At 55.3% G+C, this 21945-nt stretch overlaps 1 protein-coding gene and 1 long non-coding RNA gene across 10 annotated transcripts; one reads left to right on the forward strand and one right to left on the reverse strand.

Moving 5' to 3' along the window:
• Positions 1-923: 923 nt before the first annotated feature.
• LOC122152953 lies at positions 924-5557 on the reverse strand. Its single transcript, XR_006164959.1, has 2 exons — positions 5474-5557; positions 924-3672 (listed from the first exon to the last, which is right to left on the reverse strand). It is a non-coding gene; the product is annotated as an uncharacterized LOC122152953 (long non-coding RNA).
• On the forward strand, positions 5081-20572 carry IFFO1 (intermediate filament family orphan 1). 9 transcript variants are annotated; one of them, XR_004407515.2, is made up of 12 exons: positions 5083-6000; positions 11042-11102; positions 11198-11293; positions 11548-11688; positions 12140-12148; positions 12606-12790; positions 13285-13405; positions 14094-14186; positions 14361-14491; positions 15064-15258; positions 16115-18594; positions 19158-20572. XR_004407515.2 is itself a non-coding variant. In XM_032995660.2 (10 exons), exons 1-10 carry the CDS (start codon positions 5291-5293, stop codon positions 15164-15166), a joined length of 1638 nt encoding a protein of 545 aa, XP_032851551.2. In that variant the 5' UTR covers positions 5081-5290; the 3' UTR covers positions 15167-15838. The 9 variants fall into 9 exon arrangements, 4 of the variants coding, with proteins under 4 accessions (XP_032851551.2, XP_032851552.2, XP_032851550.2 ...); XR_004407514.2 differs by having other exon boundaries at positions 16115-16617; positions 16984-20572; XR_004407517.2 differs by having other exon boundaries at positions 16115-16617; positions 17650-20572.
• Positions 20573-21945: the final 1373 nt, after the last annotated feature.

Consider the following 21945-nt stretch of genomic DNA (forward strand, 5'->3'; position numbering starts at 1 on the left):
CTGAGCATATAGCCTCAGCTTGATAACTAGTTTCTCTTGATAACCCCGGCAGCAGGGGCAGAAAGTTCTTGGCTGGGATCCCAGTGCCGCTGTCTAGTTTCTAGTGGATCTCCACATTATGTCAGTCCCCTCTGAAAGATGTGAACAGATGCTGCTTTAACCACGTCAGTAAAACTTGTCTCTTACTGAGCATCGTTCCACTTGCTTTTCTTGCCTGCAAACCTTTTGTGATAGCTGGGGAGAGACAGAGGAAACTTTCAGCTCTCTTTGGTGCTTTGCTTCCCTTCTGCTTTTTATTTCGGCAACGGCGGTTATCACTGCTCAGAGGGATAATGTCGAATGTGCCATTGAAATGCTGCCATCAGGCTTCAGAGGCACTACTAGGGATCCAGCAGCTGGGGACAAAGGCTGGTGGCTTCCCTCTGCGTCTGGTATGAGGCTGCTGGTCACACCAGACCTACATTTGCAGCTGCCTTCTTAGTCTGGGGATCTTTTGTTACCTGAAAGCTGAGATTTTTTGAAAGTGTGACTACTGGATCTTTCAGTACCTCCCTTTAATGTATCTGAACATCTGAAAGCTGCTGCTAATGTGGCTTGTGAGAGCTGGGGCAGAGCAAAGCAGGAACTGAGGTGAAGCAAGCGTTGAAAGCAGATCTGAAGAATAAAAAAGCCCCCGTAAATTAAAAGCTGGTTGAGAGAAGTCATTGAAATGTGTTGTGGTATCTGTACTGTACACAAATGTTACTGGGGTGGTATTTAATGACTTGGAGAAAAAAAAAAAAAAAAAATGGGTAACCAGTTCTGTAACAGAGTTGCCACACGCTGTGAAGTTATTTAGGGCAAACAAGGCCAGAAGCATGCAAAGCAAACCTGATGCATGGAAGAGGTGAGGTTCTGTGTTAATGACTGCCAGCAGAAATATGCACGTTGTAAGATCTTTAATCCAGTGGCAATTCTTCAAACCCTTCTTCCCAAACGGAAAGGGGTGAGTCTATCAGGGAAGGCTTAGCAGGGTACAATTAAGGTGGTCAGCTGGCAACTCCTGCCTGCCAGGCTCGGGAGTGCTGCCAGGTCACCTCTGCACGCCAGGAGGGACAGGGAGGGCGCTGGGGCTGGGGCACCCTCGGTCCGGCCGAGGAAGGAAACCGAAGGCTTCTGTGGACGATGGCGCAGAACGGAAAGAGAAGTAGCAATGTGGGTCGGTCACTAATTGCAGGGATGTCACGCGCTGTAATGTCTGTTCCGTGCCAGGCAGGCAGCCTGGGCTTGTGCCGTCTCATATCAGGCTCTACCCAGAGGAAGGGACTGAAATCCTGCGCCGCACGTTTCGGAGACTTGGGTACAAAATTAAATCCTTGAGCACGTGTTCTGTTGCACATAACCCCCTAGATATGCACGCCACTTTTTGTAGGGGCTGAATGCACAAATGACCAAGCTCGCATCAGTAGGTTTTGCTCCCCCAAGAAGCTGTCCATCCCTGCTAGGGCGGATGCGGAGAGCCCCCAGAGAGGACGCCTGCCTGATGTAGTCAATGAGGAATTGATGAGAAGAGTAAGGTCAGTTAGGTCTCTGGCTCTTGGCTGTAGTACATAGCACTTCCTTCACATGCAAGATCTGGCTACAAAACTCCCCCCTGGACTGTTTTTTAAAAAGAAAATCCATTCCCTCCTCTGCTGTTAGACAGGGACGCTTCTGTGTGGTGATCACCAAGCTTCTGTTGGCAGCTGCTCCCCTGTGCCAATTTCTCCCCATTTGCACCCAAATCTAGGCAGCCAACTGGGTTGCTGGCTTTGCTAGGCAGCAGGGTGCCCAAAAGTCATCTGTTCATTGCAGCATCTGCATGATAGAAGCAATTTTATGGGTTGGTTTTAGCGAGGCATCCTAGAAAGTGGAAGACTTGGAGAGTTTACGCTGAAATGTTCCAGCAGTGTGGTTTAAGGGAGAAGGTAGTGCTGGGGGTCTTCAGAGAGGAGAAGAGCAGGGAGGTGGGGTAGACACACTAATGTGGCCTATGCCTTAAAAAAAAAGAGTCTCAAGGAAAGCTGTGGGGCTAACGTGAACAGGTTTCGCATATGAAAGCACCTTTTCAAGGAGGATGCATTAGCTGGTAGGAGGTTCTGTGATCTGGGAGAGGGGAAGCATCTCAAGCTGGCAATGGATGATAAAGCTAGGCAAATTCAAATAAGAGGCAAGGCAAGGGAAGGCGTGTGATTTTAATAAGTGGTTATCCACCTGGGGCATCTATCTTGATCTGTCCGTGAAGGGTAGTGGTAGAGGCTTAATCTCTTTTTACCATGCTGTCAGCAACTAGAGTCACAGTCCCACACAAGTACTTGACTTGAGCTACAGAATTTTGCACCGTGTGTTTTGCACAGGATCAGAAAATGCAGCAGTTCTTTCTCGGCCTTAAAATCTGTGGAAGATAAATATCAGCATGTCCGTGAATAAGAATCTATTCTTGTGTTGGCTACAGGTACAATTTTAAGAGCTGCAGTGAGGTGGAGGAAGCAGCTCAGCACCTCAGCAGCTGGGGTCCAGCAGTGCCACTGCTGAACCTGAGCTAATAAACTCAGGGCAGGAGCTGTTGGAGGATCTGGAGAAATGCCAGGGGTTTTGGTAAACCAAGAGGGAAAGCTGAGGAGGGAGAGCTGTTGTGCTGGGGTGAAGTTGAGGCCCAATGGAGGAGCACTGTGGTTCCCTGGGTAGGATTGTGTCTAGGCTCTGAGCTTCTTCAGGAGTTAACTAGAAGAGGTCGGCCCTTTGCCCAAGCCACCTTAGGCATGAGGAGTCATCCTTTATCCCAAGCTATGGACAAAAAAAAAAAGGAGGCCCTACCTTGCCCTTTCTTTTCCAGGAGACAGGAGTGTTGGTGGGAAGAGGTGCTGGAGGTCGTTAGCGCAGCCCCTCGCTCTGAGCAGGACTGTCCCAGCACTAGGTCGCGTGGCTGTGGCTTTGCGTAGCTGAGCCCTGAGAACCACCAAGGATGGAGATCCTACCACCTGCTCCAGTGCTGTGCTGGCCTCCCGGTGAAAAAGCTTTTCTTGATGGATGGCAATGCCTTCTTCCACTGGCATTTCATTAATCAATAAATGCTTACCAGGTTTCCCCGGCAGGACAGAAGCAGGCCAAGCAGAGCTTAGGAAAGTGCTTGCTCCATGGTTTGTGGCCTTGCCCTTGCCTGTGCTCCCTGCTGCCTGGCCCTGCTTGGGTTTTGCAAATGGGCTGGCAGGTCTGGGGGGGCAAACCCAGCGGCACGCGAGGGGGGAGGATGCTGGCAGAAAACGCGGGGGGCCATGCATGCAGACAGGCTGCAGCAGCACGGGAGTGCGTGAAGGGACATGGCAGCACACAGGAGGGAGTCGGCGATGCTTTCCAGGGCATGGGCTGGGAGGTCTCTCAGCTGGAGCTGTTGCTGCTGCTTCAAACAAGCTTCTTGACTGGGATCCCTCTTGTCCCTCTGTCCTTCCCTTTTCCCTGGCTGTTTATTTGGTAATATTGCTGCTGGGTGCATGGCTCCCGTCCGGCTGCTGTTGCAGTGAGGGTTTGGGGAAGACGGGGGATCTCCTGCACCAGTCTGTGAGGAAAGCCTTCCTGCCCTCCCCTTCCTTGACAAAAGCGCTGCTTGCTGTGGCTCAGCCTCCCTGGTCAGAGGCAGAGCAAGGGAACAGTCACCTGAGAGGAGGAAAAATGTTAAAAAGGAGATGACGGAAGAAGGAAAGCTCACTTCATTTCCCCCCCCCCTAAACCCATATGGGAGGGACTGAAACCCAGTTATGACTTCCAGCAGTCACGCGTGTGCCAGGGAGGATGCAGTCAGGTTATCAGTGAGAGAGGAGGTGTTAAAAATGCAAATGGGGGCTGCTGTAGGAAGCCTGGAGTTACAGGGGAGACAGGCGGGTCACAGGACAAAACTGATGCTGGACACGCCATGGCAGGAGACTGGAACAAATTTGATTCGGTCTGCTCCCAGGCAAGGAAGGCAGAAGAGTAATGGAGGGATGGAGGAGCCCTGCAGGCTTAGAGGAGAACCAGCAGCAAAAGTGCAATAGGCAGACTCCCCACACTGGTCACCCTTAGTGGGTCCGGGAAATTTCTGGAAGCGTGGACTGAGCCATAGCTCAGATCCTAAGGAAAATGCTGCAGCGCACCAGCCCATTAGAGCCTGCCCGCCTCCTGCCACAGAGTTCAGTGTGGTGCACCGCTGGGCATCTCCTTTAACTCAAACCCATTGCTCGCTCGTCCCTCGCTGACAGGTCCGCTGAGATCTTGAGGGCCCAGCTTGAGCAAGTGCCACTCGGCTGTGCAGTGGGAGTCCGGGGGGAATGGGTCATGAGCACACAGACAGCCAGGTAACACGGGTGTCCAGATGCGTAAATGTTTACGTATTGCTCGATCTCGATCACCCCGGATAATGGGGTGAGGGACCATGCCGGTGCTTTTTGCAACATCGATGTTGGGCTGAGGTGGGGAGACTGTAGGACATGACCTAAAGAAGACCAAAAGAGGGGGCAGGAAACAAAACCCGTGGCTGCTTTGTGAACAACGAAGGAAAAATCCAGTGGCAAGCCGAGCAGGAGAGATGAGAGGCTGGCTGCCTCCGCACGACCCCCCCCCGCGCTCTGGCTCGCCATTGTCTGGTGGCAGCTCCCCGTAGGCGGGCTGCTGACGGAGCAGGGGCAGCGCTGCCTTCGGAGGGGGGCTCGAGTGAGGATAACGGGGGGGGGCAAAACTGGGGAAAGCTGTGCAAAAAATACTAACAATTTTAAAAAAAAAAAAAAAAGAAAAGAAAAAAGAAAAAGCGCGCTGGGTTGGTGCTGGGTTGATGACGGGAATCGGTGCCCGGCGCCGGAGAGGGGCCCCTTCCCCGCTGCTGCCGGGCCGTGCCCCGTCCCCCCGCCCTGGGGAGCCCCGAAACCCGCCGGAGCTGAGCGCGGCGAAGCGCAGCACCCCCCCCCCCCCCCCCCCTCCGCGGGGGCCGGGCCGCGGGTGGGAAGGGAAGGGAAGGAGAGAAGGGAGGTTTCCTCCCTGTCCCCTCCTCCGCTCGCTCCGCCCGGGGCCGGCCGGCGGGGCGCGGGGCCGGGCGGGGGAGCGGGTTCTCCGGCCCCGCCGCCGCATCCCCGCCGCAGCGGAAGCCGCACCCCCCCCCCCCCCCGCCGCCGCCGGGGCCCGGCCCGGGCGCTGCCCCCCCGGCGCATCCCGCCCCCCCCGCCGCGCCCCTGATTGGCGCCGGCGGCCCCGGCTCCCCCCCCCCCCCACCGCCGTGCCCCTCTTTCCCCGTCCCGCAGCCGCCATGAACCCGCTCTTCGGCCCCAACCTCTTCCTCCTGCCGCAGGAGCAGCAGGGGCTGCCGGGCCCCGACCTGCCGCCGCCGCCCGCCCCGCGCCCCGCCGAGCCCCTGGGGGGGGAGCTGGCCGCCCCGCCGCCCGCCAGCCCCTTCCCCGCGCCGCCCGCCGCCATGGCCCTCCGCAACGACCTGGGCTCCAACATCAGCGTCCTGAAGACGCTGAACCTGCGGTTCCGCTGCTTCCTGGCCAAGGTCCACGAGCTGGAGCGGCGCAACCGGCAGCTGGAGAAGCAGCTGCAGCAGGCGCTGGAGGAGGGGGGCGGCGGGGGGAGCCGGGGCCGGGGACCCCCGCGCCGCGACCAGGCGGTGCAGACCGGCTTCGTGGGCCCCATCCGCACCCTGGGGCTGGGGCTGGGGCTGGGGCTGGCGCCGGCCCGGTCGCCGGCTTCCCCCGGCTGCCGCCCCGGCGCCCCCGGCCCGGCGCCTCCTCCTCCCTTCCCGGCCGCTTCCCGCTTCATGCCCGGCACCATCTGGTCCTTCTCGCAAGCCCGACGGCTCGGCCCCGGGCCGGAGACCACCCTGGTGCAGGGACCGGGGGTCTCCTGGGTCCACCCGGACGGGGTGGGCGTGCAGATCGACACCATCACCCCGGAGATCCGGGCCCTCTACAACGTGCTGGCCAAGGTGAAGAGGGAGCGCGACGAGTACAAGCGCAGGTGAGAAGGGACGGTGGGAGTGAGGGCACCCCCCCCCCTCAACCCCCCCCCCCGAGGGACTGCCACCATCGCCGGGGAGGCCGCAGGTGTGGGAGAAGCTGTCGGGGGAGGAGAGGCAGCCCTGGCCTGGCTTCCTGGGAGCGAGGGCTGGGAGGCGAGGCAAGCGTAAGGCAAAAACGTGGACCCCTGGAAGCATTTGTCTGCACCCGGGTCTCCCCGCTCGCCTCTCGGTGTTTGAACTCTCTCGGGGGTGCTTGCTGCACTTTCATGCCACCTTACCCCGACCCGTCACGAGAGGCTGGAAACGCTTTTCCGAGCGGGGAAGGAATAACGCGACTCCGGGAGCTGGTGTTTGAAAGGGGAGGGGATCTGGAAACACTTGGGAAGGAGGAGCCGCCCGAAGGTGGGTAAGGAACGGGAACGTGCAGCGGTGAGCAGGTTTGGGTTGGAAAAGGCTGTTGGGGTAGGAGAGTAGTCTGGATACGTAGGAAGGTGCCGAGCAGCCCTTCGGTAGGGTGGCTGGCTCCCCTGGGCCCCTTCTCTTCCCAGTGCTCTCCCAGCCAGCGCCTCAGCAGCAGCGAGGCAAGCAGGAGCACCCCACTCCTCAGGGGCTTTCCTCCCGACCCAAAATAGCAGCAACTTGGCGTGTGCCTAGGAGCAGGGCGAAACAGAATGCAAAGCTAATCTCTTGGCCGGTTCTTCTTTCCCGTGCGGGGCGGCTGCCGCTCTCGCATCGCACCGGCGGTGCTTTTGTCTCACGCCCGTTTCCGAGGCCGCTCCCAGATCCGCACGTAGGGTGCGATCAGTCAGGGGGCTGGTGTCGCTGGGTCAGGGCACAGGGCTGGGCGAGACCATCGCTGGTGACCGACACCACTCGAATGACTGATGATTTTTTTTTTTTTTTTTTTTCCAGAAGTCACTTTGTGATGCTTTAGAAGCAATTAGAAAGTAACTGATTACGTACCCGAAGGAGCAAAATGGTGTGCTCTACTCACTGGAGCCATGCAACTGACCTGTGCTTCACAGCCAGGGGCTCTGGTGCCAAGATCAAGGCTGGGGATCCAAGATGACACCTTAAGTTTTTGGCTTTATAAGGCTTTGGCTGAGCAGACTTGTCTGTCAGACTCTCCAAAGGCGTTGAGCAAGGCACGTGGAAAGGAAGAGTTGGCATCTCTTCTTTCCCACTGATTGCCGTGTGTACCGAAGGCCTTTTATTATTGAGCCAGGGATCGGGCTCCTTCTCCAGGGGCAGCCAGCTCTCCTTGCCTTGCATTTTCAGCTCAGACAGTGGGGAGCTGGAGCCACCTTTTTGGCCCAGAGGGCTCGAGCCTCACCTGCTCAAAGTGGGTCAGCCACAGAGAGGACTAAGTTGGGTTTGTCAGTGCTGCTGAAACTTTGGGAGAAAGGAGAGCTTTTTGGGGTTGTCCCGCTCGGGCCGGCAGGCTGTGGGGCAGGCTGCGGGGTGGGTGACGGAGGGCGTGGGAATGCTGGGGGCAGGCAGGGTGGCACCACAAACTGCTGCGGGCCAATGTTGTTGGTGGGATCTATTTTTGGACTGTGTTGCCAGGAGCTGGGGGAAAGCGGACCCCACCCCCCAGACCCTTTCCGGCACCGGGAACTTTCTGATGGGTGCAGCCAGGTCCCAAACAGGGGAATGGGACAAGAGGATCCCATTTCCACACCCTTCCCCATGCTGAGGCCTGGCACCGACATCTCCCAGGAGCAGAGACCTCCCTGCCATGGCAGACTCTGGATCTGCCTTGGGGCCAGTGTGACTGGTGTCACCCCTTTGCCACCTGCCCAGGGGCAGAGGGAAGAGGCTGTGTTAACCCAAGACTTCCCATTTCTCTGACCTGTGGCCTGGGTGCTTGAGCTTGCGTTTTCTCCGTGTTGCGCGTTTCTTGCGCGTTGCCACCGTGCACCCCACGGCGCTTGGAGTGGTGCAGCAGGAGGAGCTTCTTTCTGGATATGCAGGGCCTGAAATTCGTGTCTGGGATCTGGGAAGGGTGTAGGGCAATAGGGAGGGATGAGGAGAGGTGTAGCAGCAGGGGAGAGGCTCTCAGGAGCCGCGCTTGGGAGGAGCAGGCTGAGGCTGGGTGGCATGGAGAGAGGCAAAGGGTGCCTGCGAGTATCATACAGACCCAAGCACTAGGGAATCTGAGAGTCTCCTCAGGTTTGTGCTGTCTGCTGTGTCTGTATTCCCAAGTAGTTTTCATCTGGGGTGCCGCAAGGACACGCTGGAGGTGTGGGGCGAGTGGTGTTATGGCACAGTGCGTTAGAGTCACAGGAATGGTTGGGGTCGGAAGGGACCTTTAAGGATCATCTGGTCCAATCCCCTGCCATGGGGTTTCACCAGATCAGGGTGCTCAGCGCTCTGACTTTGAACACTTCCAGTGATCGGGCATCCGTCCTTTCTCCAGGCAGCCTGCTCCAGTGTTTCACCACCCTCATCATAAAAAAAAATTCTTCCTTCCATCCAGTCTAAATCTACCCTCTCTTGGTTTAAAACCATCGCCCCTTGTCCTGTCACTACAGTCTCTGGTAAAAAGTCTTTCTCCATCTTTCTTATAAGCCTCCTTTATGTATTGAAAGTCTGCGTCTTTTGTTGTAATTGCCCTCCAAGGAGGTGCGCTGGGTTTCAGGGCATTCACCGTTAAGGTGAAGCTCAAACATAGCTCAGACACGACAAGAGAGGGAAACGTGCAGCTTCAAGCCCTGGGCAGCCCCAAGTGTGCCCTGCAGCACCAGCGTGCGCTAACTGTGCACCATAGGCTCGGGTACCCCAGTGCCTTTTGCGGTGAACAGGATTTTTAAAGATTGGGGGGGGGGGTGGGGTGGTGTTGGTTTGTTTTGCTAAGTGAATTTCTTGAGGGGACACATCTGGGCTGTAGGGACAGCACTGCAGCTTGTCACATCCCCAGCTTCGGGAGGGCTGGCCTGTGGCCAGCAAGGAGACGGCCGGGTCTGTCTGCTGCTGGGAACCACCCCCACCCCCCCCCCCGCCCTCGCTCTCTGCCCTCTGTATTTCAGCCTTCGGGCAGGTTGCTGCCTCGTGGCAGTGCAGGAAGGATGCGCGTCTCCCCTTGGCGGGCACCGGTGGCTGTGGTGTGGGGCAGCCTTGCTTCTAGCCAGCAGTGACCTGGCAGCGTCCGCTGGCCGCCCCGGGCTGCGGGTGCGGTGCTGCAGGCAGGTTATTATTAGGAGTGGTGCATTGCAGGAGGGAGCGGGGAAGAAGGAGCCAGGCAGGAGGCGAGCGAGCGGCAGAGAGGTTCCTAACGGTTGGGCGTGCGGATTCGTAAATCGCTGTGGCCTCCTGCCTTTGAACTGGTGTTTATCCGATCTGCGCTTATTTTCCATAGCGTTGGTGTGAAATGAATTCTCCCAAGGATTTGCAGCTGTGCTTTACTTCCCCAGTAAGTCCAGGCTATGTAGAGACCCGGAAGGAGGCGGGGACCAAAAAGGAGAGGGAGTGCCATGCCGAGAAAGATGCTGAAAATTGTTTTTTTTTTTTTTTAAGGGTGGAAGACGTTTTTCTCCCTAGGGAGGGAGGCCTTGTTTGAACAGTTCCCATATAAGGGCAATTAGGGCAGTTCTACTTTTTAACTTTCTCCTTCCCTCTCTATTTGTCTCCCTCTTCCCCCAAAGGGATGGGAACTTCCTTTGACTCCCCTTCTGTAGCTGTGGTATGGAGCCAACACCAACACAAGGACTGCACGCTTTGTCCTTGTTTGAGTAATGGGTAGCGTTGCCAACGTTAAGAGCTTAGAAATTCGTGAGCCAGGACTCTCCCACATCGTCAGATTGTCCTGATACCCTGAGATAACAAGTGTGAGGGCTTTTCATATGCTTTTTGGTCTCCCAAACCTTAGGATTTATTTTTCAAACTTGGTGTGAGTGAGCAAGAAGAGAGATTTTTCACGTCCTTGTGCAGAGTTGCAGTGCCTGTGTTAGTGCTTATAAGCATTAAATAGAAACTGGAGATGACAGCGCCAGGCAGGGCCCAGAGAAATTCTGCTTTCTCGGAGAAATCTGGCTTTCCCAGAAGAGCCAGGGGCGGGTAAGAATGCGCCACAGCGCGTGCCAAACCATCTACTCGATGGGATAGTCATTAGCAAAGAGCAGCACAGCCTGGTGGCGTCCCAGCAGACCACGGACTGGGCCAACACCGCGGCGTGGCCCAAGATGATGATCTCATGCAGCAAAATATAATAATTGCTAGGCGATGTGTCTTTGTATAGCAAGGCCGGGCACCTTGCAGCTCAGCCTTTTTGCGGAGCTGCAGAGCCTAATACGGTACCCGCTGGCCATCGCGGCATAAATTTGGGGCAGTTCACCCTGCTTCCTTGTAGGGTGAAACAGTGTTCTTTAGTACGACCTGTCATGCGGCCAAGGGGGCTTGTGCCCCTGCCTGGGGAGCGTGGCCGGTGCAGGGCGTGGGTACAGGCAGCAAGAGAGCAGCCCGTCGTGTTGGCACACATCATGGCCATTCGCGCTGAGTATTAAGATGGGTTTCGTGCTTCTGGGCAGCCTGGACTGCAACGCTGCAGACACGCAGATGCTGTCGCAGATAGGACGCGGGGGGCGGGGGTGGGGGGGCAACTCTGCGGTATCTGCAAGCCCGTTATTGAGGGTTGGAGCTGAACCTAATGTGACCCAAGGGTCTTAGGGGCGGGTGGAGAGGCTGGTCAGCCTGCCGGCCAGCCCCAGGGTGGCAGGGCGTGTGGAGCCTGCGGTTGGTGTCCCCAGCTCGCCCCGCTGTGGAGCAGGCAGCCCTGGCCAGCACACAGCAGGGACAGCGGAGAGCGTGGTGGGGCAGGGTTCGTGGCTTGGGGGGCGGGGGGCGCGGTGGGCATTTGGCAGCTGCTGTTGTCTGGAAAGAAGCGGCAAGGCATTCCTGGGCATGTTCTTCTTCCCAACCCCTCTGCCGTCATCCCCCTGCTCTCAGATAGCTCTGGGGCGAGCAGCTGCTGCTCCCTCCTCTCCCTTTGGCAGCTGGTGAGGTGAGGCCGGTGGGATCTGACCCGTGCATTTGTTTCCCTAGATGGGAAGAGGAGTACACGGTGCGCGTTCAGCTTCAGGACCGGGTGACTGAGCTGCAGGAGGTAAGCATTGCTGTGTCCCCCCTTCCCCTAGACCCCCGGCTGCCCCCCGCCCCGTGCTGATGCTGATTTGCACATCTCTCTCTGCCGCGGGGCAGGAAGCCCAGGAGGCTGAAGCCTGCCAGGAGGAACTGGCCATGAAGGTGGAGCAGCTCAAGGCCGAGCTGGTTGTCTTCAAGGGACTGATGAGCAACGTGAGTCCCTAACCCCTCTCCCACCCAGCAGCAGTGTCTACCCAAGCTTTGGGGCTGCGTAGCAAAGCAGCTCCGTGGTGGGGCACGTGCAGTGCAGAGGTGGTCTGGCAGGCTTGGTCCAGGGTGCAGCGAGCAAAGCGGGGATGTGGATGCAGTCCTGCAGCACAAGGAAAGAATGGGGGGGGCCCTGACTGCTGTTCCCCTTGCCTAATCTTCCTCCTTTGTTCCCCCCTCCTGCGGTGCTGTGGGTTCAGAACATCACGGAGCTGGACACCAAGATCCAGGAGAAGGCCATGAAGGTGGACATGGACATCTGCCGGCGCATCGACATCACTGCCAAGCTGTGCGATGTGGCACAGCAGCGGAACTGCGAGGACATGATCAAGATGTTTCAGGTGAGAAGTGCCTGCTGCTGCTCCCGGCTCCGCTGCCAGCCCCGGGGAGGAGAGTTCTTGGAGGAGGTAGAAGAAGCAACACCAGCCCCTGCTAGGGGAGACACTTGGTCACCCTCACCCTTGCTCCTTGTGGTCCCTTGCTCTCTGTCTCTCTTGGGAGGACCAGGCAGAAGGGCACGGAGAGGAGGTGGAAATCTCCAGATGTTGTTTTGGGCATCAAGAGTCCCCTCAACCTCTCGCTGACCTGTTGCGTCGAGCCCGGGGACCCCACAGTGGTAGGGGAGCAGCTGCAGGAGGGAGACGAGTTGCTTGAGTGTCTGTCTCTAACTCCATCTCTCTCCCTCCCCTTCCCCTCTCCGTCATCTTCTCTATGTCTCTCTTCTCTGTCTCTGTCTCTTTTTCTCTTTCTGGATGTTGCTGCCTTTCTGTCTTGCTCTCTTTGTCCCTACAGAAGCAACTGGTTAGTTCCATTCAGTTGGGAAAGTGTACAGATTTTAAATTTTCTATAAGTAAGGTCGGACTGTAAATATTGACATACTTCACCTTTTTCAGACTCTGCCTCTTTTTTCCTGTTTCTGTCACTGTGTTTCCCTGTCTCTGGACTGGGGTGGTGGGCAATTTGAGTTATTCTGCAGTAAAACCACGTTGTTTTTTCTCATCGGATTCATAGATTCCATCTTTAGTTGCTTAGTTTTAATTTTAGAAAATGCTAAAACCATGTTTTATCCATTGCACCATCTTTTAGCCTGATCATAATAAGCCCCTCTCTCTCTTTCTCTCTTTTTTCTTCCTTTCTTCGTTTCTTTCTTTCTCTCTTTCGCTCTTTCCCTGCCTTTCTGTCCCTCCACCATTCCTTTTCCCCTCCATCTTCTCCCAACTACCTGCCCCCGACCTCGGACCCGGCCTCGTTTCTGTAGTCTCTGCACTTGTCTCCCGTTAAGGTCCCAGCCTCGGTGGGGCGGAAGCGGGAGCGCAAGCAGGTCAGCGACGAAGACACGTCACTGTCGGAGAGCGATGCCTCCCGAAAACCCGAAGAGGAAGAGGAGGATGAGACCACAGCCATGAGTATCAATGAGGAAATGCAGAGGATGCTGAACCAGCTGTGAGTGCGGCTGCTCTGTACCTCTGCTGTTGGCGCTGAGCGAGGCTCCAGCACCGGGCTCCCTGCCGGAGCCTGGGATGGGGAGGGCAGGAGTGGGCTGTGGATCCCCTTCCCCGGGGAAGGCAAAATGGGAGGTGCTGCTGCAGGGTACGCACACCCTGTGTTCTGTGGTGCGGTGGGACTGGCCCTCTGGGAGACCTGAGCCCACCCGTGCCGTGGGTGGGAGCAGGTCCAGCTCCCCTCCTCTTTCCCCCCCTTTTCCACCTTCCTGCCTTTCAGGAGTCCCTGCTTGAATTTGCCGGGGCTCCTGACTATAAAGCCAGCCCCTTTCCCACCAACTGTTGGGTTTGGGCACGCTTGAACTCACCTTGGCCAGACCTCCGAGAGCTGTCGCCCTGCCCGTGAGGAAGGGCAAGGCTTTCGGCACCGTCACAGCCCCCGGCCTTGCTGGGGTTTCCCTGCTGGGTGCTGACGTGCTGTTCCCTTGCCCCCAGGAGGGAGTATGACTTTGAGGATGACTGCGACAGCCTCACGTGGGAGGAGACAGAAGAAACGCTGCTTCTCTGGGAGGACTTCTCTGGATACGCCATTGCAGCCGCAGAGGTGCAGGGGGAGGTAACAGTGGTGTCCGATCCCCGTGGGGATCCAGCTCTGGGTTGGGTCGGTCCTGCCAGAGCCTGGGAAGATGCTCCCTCAAAGACCAGACTTCGGCCCCTCCATCCTTTGCAGGCCTGTACAGATGCTTCCCCTCTACACCTGATCTTTTCTACATGAACACGTTACCGCATCCTTGTGAAGGTCTCCTTGTTAGACAGACCAGGGACCTGTAGCTTGAAAGATGTGCATGGTCCACATGTGTGAGGGGAGCCACAGCCCTCCCAGAAGAGAAGACTCTCTCTGGACCCTTGCTCAGGGTCTCCAGCCCACCTGCCTGCTGTGCAGCAACACTGCCCAAACGGAGGTCCCAGTGTCTGGCGAAAGCCCTCGCCATTCTGCATCTTTGGCCCTTGGCAGTCCCCTGGGGATGCGTCGTGCTTGGGGATGGTCTGTGCTCTCCAAAACTTCTGGGCATTGCTGAGCTTGTTCTGGGCTGATGTGCCCACTGCCCAGTGTGGCGAGTCCCGGGTCTCTACCCTGTGTTGGCAGGACTGACTTGTGCCTTATTTATACTGCGCCACTCCTGGTTTTCTTCCTCTTTTCCCAGTTCTGCTAGTTGTTTCTCTGATTTCTCTCCCTCTGGCCTTTGGTTTCTCATGTTGGCCGCCTCCCTGCCTCTAAACATGCTGTCTGCTCTCCCCAACAGCAGGATGACAGCCTGGAGAAGGTGATCAAGGACACAGAGTCACTGTTCAAGAGCCGTGAGAAGGAGTACCAGGAAACCATCGACCAAATAGAGGTGGGAGGAGGAGGGAAGTGGGGAGGACATGGCACAGAAGGGGGTGAAACGGGGGAGGGAGTCAGCATGCTGGGGCAGGTAGTTGGTAGTGGGAGGTGGCAGCCTTGGGTCTGGCCATGCCCCCCGCCCTGCACCGTGCCCCAGGCTCATCTCTGCACCGTTTCCCTTGTGCAGCTGGAGCTGGCCACAGCCAAGAACGACATGAACCGGCACCTGCACGAGTACATGGAAATGTGCAGCATGAAGCGAGGCTTGGATGTGCAGATGGAGACTTGCCGGCGGCTCATCACCCAGTCTGGGGACAGGTGAGAGTCGGCAGGAGGGCCAGGGTACCTGTGCTCTGGGCAAGGACTGGAGCCAGGGTGGTGGTGAGAGGGAGCTGAAGGCGTGGGGTAGTACCCCTGCCCTGCTCTGGTGTGGCACGGAGAGGGGGCAGTTCCCGGAGGCTGTTGGACTCCTGGCGACCAGCCTGCACACAGGTCTTGGTGCCGCCTCCGCAGAAGGTGAGCTGCACACAGGAGGCTGTTTGACAGGTGAAGCTCGACACCCCTGACGGAGAGAGAAGCTGCTGTTGTGCAGGGACGTTGTGTAGCTCCCCATTTCACTGACCCCTAGCCTCATATGCCTTGGCAGGCTCCTCAGGCATCTCCCCTAGCCCTCCTTCATGCTTTGGGACCTCTCGGCTGGTGTCCTCTGGGACACCCTCCCCAGCACCCAAGGATGCCTGCAGACCCACGCATGCCCCAGGGGAGCAAAAGGGGCACTTCAGCTTCTCCCCTCCTTGCACTGGTGCCCCCTGCCAACACCAAACTGGGTCCTTCCCCCCCCCCCCCCCCCAGGCCGTGCTGTGACCACTGCCCTTTTCTCTTCTCCGCAGGAAGTCTCCTGCCTTCACCCCAGCCTCCAACAGCGAGTCAGCCCCGAACGAGGAGAGCGAGGAGTCTGACCGTGACCCCCCCAGCGACGCTTCCATCAGATAATGAGGGGAGGCCCCGCTCCCTTGGACCCCCTTCCTGGCACGGGGGTGCCTGATCTGCACCTGGGAGAGACTGTCAGGGACGTGGAGCCACTGGTAAATGTCTGTCGCCCAGGCTCGCTCCCATTTTGGGGTGCTTGGCAGATCCCACACCCCTCCGCCACCGGATATCTTGCAAATGGGAATAGCTAGATAGACCTGAGTGCCCTCCCTTGGGATGCTCAGCCTCCAGCCCCTTCTCTGTTCCCTTCCCCTGCTTTGGTTAAACCGTGATTTGGGCAGGGAGGCTCCAAACCCGCCACGGTGCCGTTCTCCAGGACCTGTCCCCAGGCACCCCCAGATCCACCTCATCTGTTTTCCGTCCTGGTATGCTTGACTTGCCCCCTGCCCTCCCTGCGCCGCACGGAGCCAAACAAGAGCCGTCCCTCCCTGCAAACTGGACCTGAAACTGGTGCCAACTGGACCGAGCCTGGAGGCTCTCTCTGTCCTTGCTGCTGGCCGGGTGCCCGCCTGGTCCCTGTGCTGCGTCGGGCACCCTGAGCCCCCCTGTCTCACCTGGGGATGGGGGCCGAGTCCCGCTCACTGTGCACTTTGCTTTGCCACACGTCGGCGGTGCGCTCACGTCTGTGTTACAGGGGCAAGGGGGTCATTAAATGGGACAGTTTCCTTTTCTACAGCTTCGCTGGGTGTGGGCTCTCCCTGTGCTGCCGCGGGTGCTGCGTGACTTGAGGCGGGCGGGGGGGGGGGGTGACCTCCACGGGATCCCCAAGCCCACATCGATGGGGGCCTCCCACGGGGCATTCCCACCCCTCGGGCGTGCCGGACGGGACCGGCCTCTCTTGCAGCATTTTCCTGGCTGGCCGCTGCAGATGCTCCTCTGGTGACAGGAGGCTGGGGCCCGGCAGGGTGGCAGGAGGGGGTGAGCAGCCTGCTGAGACGCGGTGTTTTGCAGGACCGTCCACTGAGCAGTGGACCCAGGCTGCACAGCCAAGGCGAGTGAAGCTCCAGAGAAAAACGCTTCTCTCAAAAGATCCTGAAGGGAAGAAGAGAAAGCAGGTGGCAGTACAGTTTTTGGATCATCCCTGAGATTAGGTGAAGTAGATAAAATAGGGGCCGAGGGGTGCAACAGTTTATCTCCCTATGCTGGCTTGGGTAGCTAGCGCTGCTGTGTACTTGAGCTGCAAGCACCAGCGTGCCCAGTGGGGAGGGGGTCGGCGTTTGGGCAGGGTGAGGTCCTCTGCCTGTGCCCACAAGATGTGTTAAGGCACGTGCTGGCGTTTCAGCGTGGGCTCAGCTGGCTGCCCAGAGCTGGGAGGGAGGCGAGTCCCTGCAAATGGCAGGAGAAGTCAGCAGCTGAGGAAACCTCCAGGCCAGGGCACGGCGGGGGCACTGCCGCTGGTGCCAGAAAATGGCAGTTCCTCCCCCGATAGCCTGCTGGGGCTGGACCCTTGACTGGTGAGTGCCATCCTTGCCTCTCGGGGGGAAGCGGGGAGAGCGTCTCCCGGGAGCAGCGGAGGTGTGCTCCCCCCACCCTGGCTTTGTGCGGCTGTTGGGGCAGACGGGACGTGTGTACCTCGGGGCCTGCCTCGAGACAGGGACTTCGTCGCGGGCCTCGCCTCCATGCCACCTTGCCCAACCCTTGCTGTTGCTTTCCTTTTTATTTTTCTTCCTAAAAGAGCTAAAGCCAGAGGAAGTATGTTAATCTGGGCTTTTTCTTTCGAGTGATGATGCCTCACATGCAGTAGATCAGGGATCGCTTTCTATCCTGCCTGGAGGCTCTTCTGATTTATGCAAATCCCTTTCCCATACATGTCTTTGCAGCATTTTCTGCTCTTTCGCTGATGCAGAAATCTCCATGAGTGGCTAGCTAAGTCTGGCTTCCCCGAGTGCATAGTCCATGACATGCGTGCCTTGGCCTCTTGGTACTGCTTAAAAAACCCACAGGACTGTACAGCGTGTACGCTGAGAGATTTCAAGGACGGAGAGCGGAAGGACCAATATCTCAGTCTGGAGCAGTCATTGCTCAGGAGAGCAGCCACACACCTGTGTACCGGGACACGTGGGGAATCGCAGTCCCACACTGCTTGTCAGAACTTCATTTGCAGTGAAACTGAGATCTCTTCCCCCACCCATGTGTGCAAGATGCCGTTCTCTGGTGAATTGTATCACCAGCAATAGCTTCCAGTCCCCCACCAGTGTGACAGCCCCTGAGACCTCACTTGTAGGACGTGCAACGCTGATCCTTTGCCTCAGCAATGTCTCAGCGTGGGAAGCACAACCCAAAGCCTCCAGTGTTAGCCAGGCCGTCTGCCCTGAATATGAGGAGATGCGGACCTTCAATCTATTTAACTCTTCTCTGTGGGCTCCTTCCCATTCTTTGGGGAGCATCTAGCCTGTTTTTCTCCACCATGAGCCCTGGTGGGAACTGTAGTGTCTAGGAACTGCACTTCTCTCATTGTTGCTTCTTGTGTCCCTAACCTTTTCCAGGACACCTCTCGGCAGCGTCTGCTCGGGAAGCAGTATCAGAAGAAATTGTCTAGCGAAGACCCAAGTCTTGGCTGCTTGATCTTTCTGAACACCTGCCGGTCCACATTCATCTCAGAGGCAACAATCATATCTCATTTACGCTTAGACCCCAGCCCATTCAAAAATCTTTGTTTGGCCTAAACTTTCTGCAGGACTTGGTTGCAGGGGCAGCTTGGCCATGGATGGAGTGGGCCTTTTCCTATTCTTGACCAAGATAATGAATTGATGAAATGAACTTTGGAGGAACAGGTCAGTTACTCTTTCCAGCTGACCATGCTCACCTGTGAGCATGTTGCAGCTGAGTCTAGTCTGGTTCTTAGCACACCAGAGCAGATCTTGGCATGCAGGGGACACAGTCCTATCTCACGCAGGGTCCACGTGTTAATGTGAATGTTTGTTGCCCAACTGAATGGGGTTCCATGGCATCTGGGAAGTCCCTCTCTCAGCATCCCTCTTGGGACTGTGGCTGCTGTTTCGTGGCCTCCGTGAACACTTGTCCAAGACAATCCTTTTAGGATAATGTCTCCCTGGATTGGCAGGGAGGTCCTCCCCTATGTAGGCATGCTGGCTCAGCTCCCCCACCCTACAGAAGTCCACGTTGGTTGAGATTTACTCAGGCAGTCTGGAAACATGCTAGTGATTGCTCTGACCCGCTTGTGAGCATCCTGCCTCCATGAGGTGCTGAGGGACACAGTCAGCCTGTGAGCTGGGGTGAGAGATGCAGCTCTCTGCTAGGGCCACTGTGCTGTGTATTCCCTGCGCTGAGATCAGCCTCTCAACGAGGGGCTTCAACAGTGTCAGGAATTTTGCAGAAGTGAGCCCTGCCTCCCTGCTGAATGTGTTTCTGATCCTGTGGCATGCAGAATGGCCTTCCCCCTGCGAAGTTCCCTAGGACTCATCTGAAAGGTGAGCTCTCATCCTCAGAGACCCTGTCTGGCAAAGTAGCTCTGAGACCACGTACACTGAGTTTCTTGATGAAGACTACTAGATTTCCCCACGGAGAGGGTGGGGAGCATCTCCCCCCTTGCACCTTACCACATAGTTGTGGGATGTTCTTACTGGCTCTAGAGAGGGTTCAGTTAACCTAGCCACTAAGTAGCCTAGATCTTCTTCCCTGTGTTAAAAAAGCCCACTCCCTGCCTTTGCCTTTTCCTGGATCCCATTTATTTTACATTGTATTTAAGAACTGAAAGAGTTACTTGTCTGTCCGTTCAGTTAAGGTCCTGTATTTTCTACCCAGCACTGTTCTGCTGAAGGTGCTTTGTCACCTGTCCCACACAACTCAGCTTCGTGTGAGTTAGCTTTTCCTCATTTGAGGATTCCTTAGATGGACCTAAATGTGATGCTCACAGCCTTCACTGGAGCAAATTTTGATTCCCTGGTAACCTGTTTATTATTCTGTTTAACTTGTTTCTTAGCCAAGAGGTAGGAGAGATCAAAGCTGCGTAGAAAGTTATTCTTGTTTCTAGATGTGAGCTGGGAGATTGGCTTTCCTAAACCTCATACTTCTGCTACAAGAGCGTCATTTGTTTTGGAGAAGACCATGCTCTTTATAGGTTTATGGTTGTTGCTATCGGGTACCTGTGCCATGGTGTCCTAGAACTTGCACATAATGATCAAATACTCTGGTTACAGATAATAAACCTCCTTTTGAGAGGAGAGGTCAGAATTAACACAGAACACGGTGGAGTGCTGTCTCCTTGGAGGTGTACCTGGATGATGCACGGGCAGGCTCCTGAAACCATCCAGCAAGCCCTATACGTGGTGATCGATGCTGGGAGTGATAGTAAGACAACTTGGAAAGCTGGATGGGCTACAGACGGCTTTAGGGAAGCCCAGTCACCATTGAAAATCTACTGGATGTACGAGACTGTGAGAGGTGTTTTAGGTGTGAGTTTTCTAAATGCTTGGGCCACTTTCTTTTGGGATGGGAACGAGGAGAGGATGATGTAGGCCCTCTGGTAGAGGGGGGTATAGATTTCATAGCTTGGAGAGCAGCTGTAAGAGCTGGGAAGGTACTAAGGTAACTGTGGAAAAGGAGCTCAAGCGGTCCCCGAAAGGCATCGTGATCAAGCTGAACGCAACAGATGAGAAGAGGCAACGTTTTCAGCTTCAACAGCAGACTGCATCTGGGCAAGGTGCACGAGGAAATAGAAATCCTCAAGGTAGGAAGAAATGTGGTTAACTGATATTTTTAATGTTCGTGGCCACATCGAAGAACTGCTACCTCACCCGTCTAACCCACTGGGTAAAGGTGGAATAGGCAAGGGCAATTGTGAATTGGGGTTGCAAGATGTGCTAAAAAGCACATTCACTCTAGAGCTAAGGGCCAAGCAACATGCTCTGGCACACAATTTCATCAAGGCATTGAAGGGTCTTTTATATACTCCTGAATCCCCAAAGAAAAAAAACAGTGATTTATTTTATAACCTCTCTGCTTTGTGTGAAAATTACGTTGTCATGGGAGGTTTTGGCTGGGGATACTGAAGAATATGCTGTGCCAGGGAGAGTTTCTCGTCAACCTGCAAATGATGGCATGGCCAAGTTAAGGTAGTGACTTTAGATGTCCGTACGACAGATGAAGACTGGGTTAGGATTGACAGTTGCCTAAAGAAAAGGCATCAACTGAGAAACAAAGCAAGATAGCACCCCGGACATAACTGCATGGTGCTCTGTAGCCTTTTCTTACAGTGAAATTGTTCAGGGGAAGTATTTAAAAAGTATGATTAAGTGGGAGATCTGTGGAAAGAGTTTTTCCAGTTACCCAAAAACCTGTGATTCAGTACACGTGAGAAGACAGCTTTCAGTAAACTAGTTCCTTGAATAAGTGACCATGTGACAATAGTACTCAGAAATAAGAATAACTAATAAAAATAATAATGAAGCCTGACCTTAATTAATAAAAAATAAACCTTGTAACAATTACACCAACTGTGGGCGGGGGAAAAAAGAATAGAGGGACAGCACAATAACTCAGCTGTATAAAAAAAGGTCTTCAGCTACTCCTATCGCCTCAAGAAAAAAATAACAATAGCTGGGTGTCTGAGGACACTAACAAATTGTTCTAGCTATATTTAAAGACAAATCAATCCTATCTGTAAAATAAACCTTTTTTCTTGGCTGAAATTGGAAAAAAAATAAATCAAAATGAGCCAGAAAACCCAGAAGTACTCACCAGATACGGCTGTTCTGTATTTGGAAAGAGCAGAATGTGGTCAGAGGGGAATGATGAAGCACTTTGCAGGCCATTAGTGAGTAAGGAGGATCTTTGACAGGATCTTCTCAGAATAAACACTTCTACATTTCCAGGCACAGATGACCTAGAGCATGCAAAGGCAGAGAGGTGCACCAGGTGCTATAGCAGTGAACAAGCCACCGCGCAAAGCCTCAGGCTGCCTGGGGAGATGGAGTAAGTGATGCTGGGGGGGGGGAAAAAAAAAAAAAGCACAGTGCTGTCGCTGCACTGCTGCAAATGGTGTTTTGCAGAGTGCTCTAACCTCAGTGGTGATGAAAAAGCATTGGCTGCTGAAATCCATGGTTTGCAGATGTAAACTTTTAAATGCACGGGGGAAGACATTTAAAAAAGACTGTGTGGACGGGTGAACAAATGACGTCAGTGATTAGTCTGACAGGCCATGTATGAAAACCAATGAGAAACCAGTGGAGAGGGGAGGAGAGTAGAAATCACGAAGGAATGGAAAAATCCTGCACAGATCTATGGAGGGACAAGGAACTGACAAAGCTGACACCATTTTTGATACGTAGAAATGATACAGATTCTCCAAATGAGAAATGAGCTCAGTCAAACATGCAAAGAGGCATTAAAATATATTTTTCAATAGAGTCAAAGCATAGGTCCTGGTCCCATACATACATAGCCAGTCTTTAAGCTATGCATAGACACATCTAAGGGCTCACAAGCAACCTCCTGTGAGTTCTCAGACAGACACTGAAGCTGATGACATCTTTAAATATATTTTATCCACATATGACATTGGTTTTCTTTGTCCTGCTTTGCATCACAAGTTGGAGTAGATGGAGCAAAGACTCCTAACCATGATTCCAGGCTGGAGAAAAGTGTTTTGAGAGTGAAAAGTTGAGTTACTGTGCTCCTGAAAAAAAAAGGCATGTGAGCATTGGTGCCCGGTGCCCAAAGTCACTTCATGGTGATGGTCTAGATAACAGTTTAGTCAGGCTGAGAAAGTCATGCTAGGAGTCTGAGGGAATGCAGAAGCTGGAGGCCATGTGTATTCGGTG

Source organism: Tyto alba, unplaced genomic scaffold (assembly GCF_018691265.1).
Source record: "Tyto alba isolate M040663 unplaced genomic scaffold, T.alba_DEE_v4.0 Super-Scaffold_14, whole genome shotgun sequence".
NCBI lineage: Eukaryota > Metazoa > Chordata > Aves > Strigiformes > Tytonidae > Tyto > Tyto alba.

Bases quoted from the DNA above. Each gene is read 5' to 3' on its own strand.
- IFFO1 (XM_032995661.2), top strand. From the start codon at position 5,291: ATGAACCCGCTCTTCGGCCCCAACCTCTTCCTCCTGCCGCAGGAGCAG. The intron at 6,001-11,041 runs GTGAGAAGGGAC...TTGTTTCCCTAG, and splicing joins CGCGACGAGTACAAGCGCAG to ATGGGAAGAGGAGTACACGG. The intron at 11,103-11,197 runs GTAAGCATTGCT...GCCGCGGGGCAG, and splicing joins GGGTGACTGAGCTGCAGGAG to GAAGCCCAGGAGGCTGAAGC.